The sequence below is a fragment of the Argentina silus genome (genome assembly GCF_951799395.1).
Source record: "Argentina silus genome assembly, chromosome: 3".
NCBI lineage: Eukaryota > Metazoa > Chordata > Actinopteri > Argentiniformes > Argentinidae > Argentina > Argentina silus.
In genome coordinates, this window is record NC_139657.1 from 17,399,151 (window position 1) to 17,409,445 (window position 10,295).

The following is a 10,295-nucleotide window of genomic DNA, read 5'->3' on the forward strand; positions in this document are numbered from 1 at the left end:
GCAATGTCCATCTGTGAAGATGGAAAGAGTGTGTGTTTAGAGAGAGAGAAATGAGTGTCTACAAAATTCCCTTGAGGTGGCCTGATAGAGGATGATAGAGAGAATGTACATAGAGGGTAAAGGGGGTGAGACTTTAAATGTAAGAAAGTAGGAGCAGGGCATCATTGGGACTAGTCAGGACAAACTCTCCGTCACTACTCCAACCTGTTTGCATGCACCTGAGTGTGGTCTGGTCATGCTTTTTCTCTCCATACAGTAAGACTTGTGTCTCATCCCTATCTGCTGTGAGCAAGCCACAGAACAGGGCTCCTCAACCTTGCTCTCATCCTTCCCTCTCAGCCTCATACTGCCTAGGAGGATACTGCCCTGAATGTACTACTGTATGTCCCTTTGAAGTGCTGTACAGTCTTGTCAATGTGCCCCCATCCCAACCCTTCCTTCCATTCCTCTTCTAGGGGCTTGCTACCCTGCTACCCTGACCCCTGACCCCTGACCCCCCACAACCCCAAAGAGAACCCAGATCCCTCCATGCACTTGTAGATACTACTCCCACCCTGTTTGAAGAGCAGGTTCACTGAAAGAGCACTCCAACACTATTGTATCTTGACAAATACAGCATTTTTGGTTCCTCTCTTTCTTTGAGTTCCTCTTTTTATATAACGATAGGATTACCTTATTGTCTGTGGTATATTGGTTCATGTGTATTATTCTTATTACAGTATTATTATTACTACTACTATTATTATTATTATTATTATTATTATTGATTTGTATTGAGCAATAAGTTGTGTTTTTTGGACTGTTTGATTTTGTGGGAGTCTCCCTCCAAGCTTGATTCCGTTCAGAGATAATAGGTTTGACTCTTACCTGCTTCGCCATCATTCAGATCTGTGTATTGTAAAGTTTAAATATATTATATATATACTGTATACACCAAGCTGTCTCTGTCCATGTAATGAACATGTAACTAAGAAATAAAGACTTTATGTCAGCATTGGGTCAAATGTCTCAGTTGAACCATGGTCTGGACATCAACACTGGTCTAATCACTTTAGAAGGCAACTGATTCTATGGAGAGTGATTCAGAAATACTCACAAAGAAGGGTTCAGTTGAAAGCCACCCACAGTGGTCGAATAGATCAGGGGCCGTATTCATAAAGCATCAGAGTAGGAGTGCTGTTCCAGAATCGTATTCATTATAATGTAGAAGGTAACATTTTGGGTTTACTTGGAGCTATATATTGTTATCACTATAGGTAATAACAATCAGCTTACCTCAAAAGTCTTAAGTATTTGATGTGAATAGTTGTGCCCCGTAGCCTGCCTGGCTGATTGTGATGTAGAACAATTGAGTTCTGATAGAATGTAAACTTTCTCCTCGTACCGCTTCTCCCAATACAGTTAATAGACGCAGCCACAACGAAAACTACCCCTGAAATTGACCACTTAATTGCAGACTACAAGAAACGGGTTTAACATAAGTGTATATTTTTTTCGAACATGCATACTCGGGCACGTGAGTGACATAGCAAGACCAAATTTGTTGGAAAAAGCCATTGGTCCATTTTTCATGTGTCCTGCCAGTGTGCGTGAGTAGAACGAGACCTAGTGATGTTATTTAAGTGTGCAACATAAACAATCTACACTAAAACAACATCCTTGATAAAGATATGTACATTACAGCAGCCTTCATACAGGAACAACAGAGACCACTCTCATGTGAGCAATGAGCACTTTAATTTTATTTAGATAAGACTAATACATTTCAGTCAAACTACTACTGATTACAGGTGCAATGTAAGCTTGAGAAGAAACATGTTTTATGTGATCATCTGTTTTATGTATATTTGTTTTAATGTATAGATACTCTATACATTAAGTATTTGATTTTGTGGTGTAATATCCCCTGTAGATAATCCATTCTTAGGTTACACATTCCACTATAGCTAAGCTCACCCAAAGATAGCCTTGTATGAGACAATCTTTGTATCACTGTAGGCGTACAGCATGTGGTCAACAGGGCTGTAGTTCAGAGACTGGAAGTTAGGGGACAGCTTCTTCATACGGATGGCGACGTTATAGCGCTCCAAGCCCGTCTCAGTGTCGAACGCATAGAAGATCTCCTCCGTGTCCTTATCCACATAGCGCGTGGCATAGAGCACGCCGTGCGCCATGAATGTGTTGCTTATGGCCGTCTTGTGGGCTGACGTGTCCCAGGTTCGACCCAGGGTTGGGGGGCTGCTGGGGAGCACCTCGGACAGCACTAAGTTACCGTAGTTATCGGGGGAGCTGTAGACCACCCAGACACCAGATTCATCGGTAGCCAGATCCAGGTCAGTGTATGTGTAACACGTAGTTTTCACCGAACAGAAGTTGTAGACGCTGTTGAAGCCTGCGCCTTTGGGAAGGGCCACAGAGGTGATGGTCTTGTCAGTGAGGTTGAAGCGGCAGACATCTGGTTTGTTGTAGCATTCGTAGTAGAGCGCCTCGCCGTACATGACCACATTGGGTCCCTGGATGGTGTTCGTGGTAGGGTTGGAGGAGTGGATCGACACGGTCCCTGGAACGCTCACCCCCACAATCAGAGCGCTCTGGCTGCTGTAGCGGTGCACAAAGTTGGAGAACACGTTTGAGGAGGTCAACAGCACCAGCCAGTACCAGCTCTCCTTCCCCACGGCAGGTTTGGGGTCGCGACCCCATGAGCCATAATGGTAGGAGGCGCCGTATTGAGTGGTGGAGAAAATTATGGGACCAGTCACATTCAAGAGGCGTCCTACAGGGTATGAACAAGAAGACAGCAGGGTTGGTGACAATTTGATGTCAATTCAGGAAGTGACTTGAATTTACAATAAAAAAAATGAAAAACTGTTCATGTAAAAATGTGATAATTTTCAGTTATTTAGATGTGTGTGTTAGGTGATATGGCCCGTACCATGTGGTGGCTGGGGGGGCGGGGATGGAGCAGTTTGGTCTTCCCTGCACTGATCCAGGTCTCTCTTCAGACGTTTGTTCACCTGTTGTCTTCTCACCACCTGCATATTGTCAAACTTCTCCAGATCCCTCATTTCGTCCTTGAGATCCTTAACCTGTAACATACAACGTGGTATAGGAATGAGGAGTATCACATTAGCCTGAAAGTTTCTTTTCAAAGAAAGAAAATTCCCATATATGTTCTATTGATGTCCAGTATGTGCATGAAGTCCCTTTATGTCTTGTATGCTGGTTTGTGTGGGTTCCTTCATGTGTTTTCGTGGGGTTAAAAGCTATAATCAAAACATAGAACATGAAGAGAACAGTTCTAACAGTTCTCAGTGTTCTCTATGGTTCCATACCTGTGTATCGATGTCGGTGTGGAGGCGCTGGTGGCTGCTGGTGGTGCTGTTGAGCTTGTGGAGGAGCAGCAGCACCTCCGTCAGCTCGTTCTCTATGAGCTGCAGGGACACGGTCCCATATAAGTCCCCGTCGTTCTCCTCCTCCAGTGTGACCAAATCCGTCTCCAGCTGAGGCAGACGCATGGTCAGACCCAGCAGAAGGCTGTTCACCTCAGCTGTCTGCAGGAGAGAGCACATTGTGTTGTTTCTATGTTGGGAATTGTTTTTTATGGGGTAGATCAACTTTGAAATGAGCAGATTCATCTTAAATGACTATCAGATAGCAGTACTTCATGTCTAGTCCCTTTTTTTAAATCTATATCTCTCCCCTGATTGGAGGACATGAAAGGAAAATATGAATTATACTTCTACTTAGAGCTATTTTTCATTCCATGGTAAGATACAGTACCTAAAATACATATGGACACAGACACATATATACACGCACATAAACACATATACGTAGTTTCACATCACAGCCTGTACTGCAGTTATAGTATATCGGTTCATCAATTATTTATTCTAATGTTAATTCCAATCTTCAGATGCCCACAGATTAAGACATGTTTCCCAGTATATTACTTTTTGTAGCATTCGCAAGCTCTGTATTGAAACGGATCATAAAAATCAACAGTATGTTTGCCTTGCTTTGTCTGATTGGCCAAAATTAGCAAAGATTTTTTGAGAGATAAAATGATAGTTTTGACCATGTACTGAAGCTATACAGTGTTTGTTTACAATTACATTGTTTACAATTGTTTGCTGGAGTAAAACAAGCTTATATGTTGGGTTCGGATGGGGTAAACTCATGAGGCATTATAAGTAATATTCTTTAAGGATCAATGGCTAAATATCATTCATTTAAAAGTTAAAAAAAATGGATGTACCAATCCCAGATTGCCTCTTTAACTGTCAACATAAACGTTAAATTAAATACTTGAATTGTTTACAATTAAATGCTCAAAGCGAAGCAAAACGTAGCTTCTTTGCTTATCACAATTTCTTTAGCAAGTAGACTACAGGATTGACTGGGCGTGGCTCGCAAATTTGATTGACAGTTTGTATTTTTATTCTTTTTTTGAGCCGTTCCCAATGTTAAATGCATCAGTTCTGTCGTCCAAATGGAAACACTGGTACAGTAGGTACTTAAAAATGTTGTTGAAAAAACGATGTAGCGCATTAAATGTGCTTACAGAAGAACACCTTTTCCTGGGAGAAATTAAAAGTTTCTAAGAAGCCACAATGCCACAAAACACACCCCAGCCCATGGAGGCAGTCAGGTGTCCAGGTGAACACAGAACAAATAACCTAGAACTCTAACTTCTAAAAGGCCACTTCTTGTTTGGACTCTTTTTTCTTCTTCTTTTTTTTGGGACCCTCCACTCTAACATTCCCCTGCGGTTGAGACCCAAATGAGTCTTGGACAAATATTATTGTCGCTTAAAAATAGTGTTAAAAACTATGTGCTTACAGAAGACAACACAATACTGTTAAACCTTTCAAAACAGTAGAATATCCCTCAAAATACCCCTCAAGAGAGGCCATAATAAGTCATGTCAAACTGTGTGAAATTGCAGGAAATGCGTTTCTAAGGGTCAACATTTTTTCCTAGGAAGACCCCCAGGCCCCATGTCAGTTGGTTCCCCCACCCCCAATATTCAACTCACAGTTCCACCCTTGGTTCAATTTCCCTTGTAACTAGAGCCTGTGGTGGTGGGAGGCCATGGCTCCACCCCTTTAGCGTTTTTGCTGAGATCCACGAGCAGCAAAGTCACACATCCTGGCGACAAACATGTATCTTACCATTGCATTGGAGCAATATTAAATCAATATTAAATAATTCTACATTTTTGGCCATTTATTACACGTGTTCTTTACTTGATAGCTTTTAACAGTTTTCTCTCTGTTGTGTCGAAACTTGAGAGCTGCGTTTTGGCTATCATGCCTTTCTCAGTAGACAATAAACAAATACAAGTTTCTATTTCAGGATGGCAACCTCAATACCACATGGCCAATAAAATGCTAAAAATTATACAGTATGATTTATCAGTACGGGAGACACAGAAACCCCCTCATTCCTTCATGGGCCTTTTACATGTACAGTGTGAAATATCAGTTATCTGTCTCTCTCTGTACATAATTAGGAGGCTACTTGTGTCAGAGACAGTAAGAATCAATTCATATTTATAATATTGCAAACAGTCTCTACCTGCCGTGGAGTGATGTTTTCAGTGCATTGTGAGGCAACGGTCTCAACAGTCTTCAACTTGTCATAAGGGAAGGGGAGCTCAGAGTTATTCAGCTCACATACACAGTCATTAGGAGATGAACGGGCCTGCCAAGAACACATGGGAAGAGACACTAATAAACATGCACACACAGACACATACTATGTTTTAACATCCTCACACTTGCTAAATAACATTATTGACTTTTTACACTCATTATACAGGTATCCAAAGTTCTTATGCTCAACACTATGTACAATACATTACCTGCAGGAACATAAACATAACCTACATCAAGGGCTGGTTTCCTACTGTATACACAGATGAAGTCTAATCCTAGACTAAAATACATCTTCAATGGGGATTTTCTATTGGAAAAGTTATTTAGTCTAGGACTAAACTTAATCTGTCTGTGTCTGGGAAACTAGACCAAAGTGATACAAGATATCTATCAGTATCTTATCAATAAAATCTGAAGTTCTTCTATGCACCTACAGTTGCATTATGCACCTACTATTTTATTGTCTTATCTACAGCAATTATAACAGAAGTGGTTTGATGAACCAAGCTTGCATGAGTATCATCGACTGAGACCTGAGCTCCCCAAGCTAATGCCTTTGGCTCCACAGATGAATACAGTATTGTTCTTGAATGAGAAAGGCAATGTAAAGGCAAGAGGATGTTTAAGAGTAGAACTCACAGTAGGTGTCAGTAGCAACAGGAGCAGGATCATGGTCAGTGTCAGAGTACCAACAGCATACTGAGACTGGGAGGGGAAATCATTCCTTTTAAAGACACACGCAGTCCACATGAAGTCCACATGCACACAGTCACAGGTTTTACTGTCATTTACGAAGGCGGTGTCACTTATGTAATTCAAATGCAGAGACTAAGTTAATTCCATCATGAGGATGTGAAAGTTTCATCAGATGCAGGGAAGTAAGAGTAAGTGTGATGTGAACAGAAATGGTGAAACATGTTCATTTTCTGTTCCTGATATCTCATCAAACATGCATGTCAATAATGTTTCACAAAGCAAAAATATTCCTTACGTACACTTTTTTCTTCCTCATTTTTCTTCCCTTACTGGCATGCTCTGTCGTATCAGCACAACTTCAAGGACCACCCATCTTACGACATAAGGGGGATCAAAGTTTTCAGAGGGACTTGTCTCATGTTGACTCTGTCCTCTGATCCAACATGAAGCTGTCGGTTGTGTTCTTGGTCTCTGGTCTTTTCTACATCCTTCCTCAGGTAATACCCACTCCACTGTCCTGCTTATAAGACTGACAGCGTTTGAACCTAGGCCATCTGTGTGACACCAGACTGTGCAGAGTCTACTGTATTTAAAACATATATTATATTATATATATATCGTTTTTGTTTGTCTTAACATATATAATTCATATTTTTGTTGGCACTGTATTAGTGCTACACTAATTTGTAGCCTACCATTCCACAAAAGAAGTTCCCTCACGTGAATTTTTTTTTGTATTGTATTATACTGTATTGTATTGTATTGTATTATACTGTACTGTACTGTATTGTATTGTATTGTACTGTATGCTTCTCACATAAACATTTTTTACTTGTTGAGGGACCAATGTCCTCTTCTATCTGTTCTTCTTGTGAGAGAACAGATAGAAGAAGAAGCAGCTATTAACCACAAGTCAATCTTTATTATTTTTATTAATGAATAATGTCTTGTTGATTCAGTCGTTGTATTTTATTGATTTATGTGGCTTTGGCTTTGTTTGGCAAAGAGCAGCAGCAAAGTGTTTTTATTATTTTATTGTGTTGTGTATGAATACTAGGTATGCTGTGCTTGCTTTGTCTTTCCATATTACGGTGTATGTAAGTACATGTGTGTATCACAGGGCGATGGCCAACGTATTGATGGCCTTAAGAAGGCGGACTCCTCCTGTCTGTGCCAAGTCAACAGTAGTGTTTGGGCATTCCCAGCCCCCAAGTATGAGGAGGTGCTACAACTGGTGCAGGAATGTGAAGTCTCCTTGCAACAACTTAATGATACGGTAAGGCATGTTAAAAGGGGGCAATCTTTGCCTTTTAAAATAATGATATACAGTATACATTGATTCTTGAAGAAAATAACGTATAAATGCGTAATGAGCTTAGTTCAAGTGCCTAACAGCACCCAAAAGATAAGCTTGTTTTACTCCATTGTTTGTAAACAATGTTATTGTAAACAATGTAATTGTAAATAAACACTGTAAAGCTTCAAAACAGGAAAGACTAAGGGGACATGCTAGATCTGCAAACCGATGTTGAATATCCAAATTAGTTCAAATTGATTTTGGTTAGGGTTAGGGTTAAAGTTAAATGGTCAGGGCAAGGATCAAAGCCACAATCCGTGGAGGAATTTCCTTATGAAAATGTGTGGGCTTGCTTCAGCGGGCTAAAAGTATTTCTATGTCAGTAGAATAAGTAACATTTTGACTTTAGAAGTAGGCTACAGTACTTGTATACATTTTATATTTGACTGTAGTTGAATGTCTTACCTGATTGCTAGGTAACAGAAGGGTACGAGGAACTTCCCAAGTTCCAGGAGGTCATTAGAAACCTGACGGCTCGCCTGGAGCCATTCCAGGAACTGCACCACAAAGGTTTGTACACTTCCCTGCACCTGCGGAAGCTTAGGGGCGAGCTGGACCAGCTGGAGAAAGACATCGGCTCCATCCATCAAGAGAAACAAAGCAAAGAGACTCAAAAACTCACCGACGAGGTACTTGGAATGGTAGTGTGATGATACTGTGGCTGTTGCTGCAGCGCTTCTCAACTCTGGTCCTGGGGTATTCCCCCAGAGTTGCACATGTTTGGTCAAGCTTGATTCAACTAAGAGGGCTTGGTAATTAGCTAAATCAGGTGTGTTCGTGCTGGGCCAGAGCAAAAGTATGCAACCCTGGGGGAGTTGAGAAATACTCACTGGTATGGTGCACTCTCTCTCTGTCTGTCTTCCTCTATCTGTATAATCTGAGGTGGTACTGTAGTAGTGTATCAGTGAAGCCTCTCCTACAGTGACTGTCATTTTGTGGTGTCAGGTGGTTGATGTCCTTGAGCAGGTAGAGAAGATGCAAATGTCAAACGTTGTCAACATGAAAACGGTGAGGAACAAACTTCGCTATCTGAAGAATGGCCTTGAGTCCTGTAGGTCAATCCCAGAGGATTTCAAAAGTGAGTAGGCGTGTGTGTTTGTGTATGCACGTGTGTGTGTGTGTGTGTGTGTGTGTGTGTGTGTGCAATTGGCGTGTGTGTGTGTGTGTGTGTGTATGACCTGAACCCTGCTCTGACTGTAACCTCTGGCCCTCTGGTCTCTGTCTCCCCAGGCATGTGCTCCAAACGCCTCCTGACCAGCATCAGCAGCCCTGTAGTCACAAAGCTAAGCCCATTTGGGAAGAGCTATACGTCAGGCTCCTGGGGCCGCCAAGCCAAGGAGAAGGCTAGCCAGGAGGAGGTGGACCGGGGGGAGCAGAAGGAGGTGGTGGAGGACAGTTACTGGGTCCTGTACCTGACGAGTGGCTACTATAGCAACGTCCTGCGTCTCTACAGCTCCTATGAGGACTTCATGGGAGCTCAGAAACACACAGACGTAAACGTGGCACCAAGCGCCACCCACGCCAATGCCATGCAGGGGCCTGGCACAGTGCTGTACGGTAACGGCCTGTTCTTCAACTGCTATAATTCTCCCGATCTGTGCCGTTATGACCTAAAGACCAAGACCACGCGACGTCTGAAGCTGCCTGGTGCCGGCTTCAACAGCCAATTCTCCTACTGCTACTATGACTGCCGCAGTCACACCGACATCGACTTTGCCGTTGATGAGAGAGGCCTCTGGGTGATCTACTCCACACTCGGTAACCATGGGAACCTGGTGCTGAGTCGCCTGGATCCAGATGCGTTCAATGTGACGCACACCTGGATGACACAGCAGTTCAAGAAGTCTGTGACCAATGCCTTCATGGTATGCGGGGTTCTCTACGCCACCCGCTACGGCGACGAGTTCCACGAGGAGGTGTTCTACGCCTTTGACACCCAAACAGGGCAGGAAGACAACACCCTTGCCATCTCTATGGAGAAGGTCGCCAAGGGCGTGGCCAGCCTGAGCTACAACCCCATCGACAAACACCTCTACATGTACAATGATGGTTACATGCTGTCTTACCAAACAGCCTTCTAGTATGTATACAATACCCATACCCTTTGCATGACATTATACTTAAAGGGACACTTCACCATTGGGGGTTAAAAAAAAGAAAAAGTTTTCAGCCAAGTGTATTTGTGGCTGTAGTAATGTAAAAATATAATTACCCCCAATTACATCATAGGGGGTAATTTCTCTTAGGACCTTTTTCCTTATCTTTTTGACTACAGAATGAAGAAAATTGCTGTGTTGGTATGGTGCTGGAGATACTGTCATGAATGTCAAGGTAAAAAAAATGTAAAGTGTCCTTTTAAGAGTGTGTAATTACACTGTAGTGTACTGGGGGAAACATGTGCTCTTTATAGCTGTTGACTGCTATCTTTATGATGTCGACTTCTTTGCTGAAAAATAAAACAATTCATCTGAAACTCTGTTAATTGTTCTAATGATGTTAGTAATAGTAATGTTCCAAAGCTGTATTTACACTGCTGATCCGCCATAAAAGTATATTTCATAATTGTTTCATAATTTCTCAGA

General features: G+C 42.1%; 2 protein-coding genes across 2 annotated transcripts; one reads left to right on the plus strand and one right to left on the minus strand.

Annotated features, from left to right (window-relative positions):
* Positions 1–1,724: 1,724 nt before the first annotated feature.
* On the minus strand, positions 1,725–6,413 carry LOC310802365 (olfactomedin-4-like). Its single transcript, XM_083666671.1, has 5 exons — positions 6,300–6,413; positions 5,581–5,706; positions 3,333–3,551; positions 2,933–3,086; positions 1,725–2,773 (listed from the first exon to the last, which is right to left on the minus strand). The coding sequence occupies exons 1-5, from the start codon at positions 6,408–6,410 to the stop codon at positions 1,953–1,955; spliced, it is 1,431 nt and encodes a 476-aa protein (XP_083522797.1). The 5' UTR covers positions 6,411–6,413; the 3' UTR covers positions 1,725–1,952.
* Positions 6,414–6,784: 371 nt separating this feature from the next.
* Positions 6,785–10,295, plus strand: LOC310801760 (olfactomedin). The gene is made up of 5 exons (XM_083665873.1): positions 6,785–6,853; positions 7,477–7,632; positions 8,130–8,342; positions 8,659–8,791; positions 8,944–10,295. Exons 1-5 carry the CDS (start codon positions 6,800–6,802, stop codon positions 9,792–9,794), a joined length of 1,407 nt encoding a protein of 468 aa, XP_083521999.1. The 5' UTR covers positions 6,785–6,799; the 3' UTR covers positions 9,795–10,295.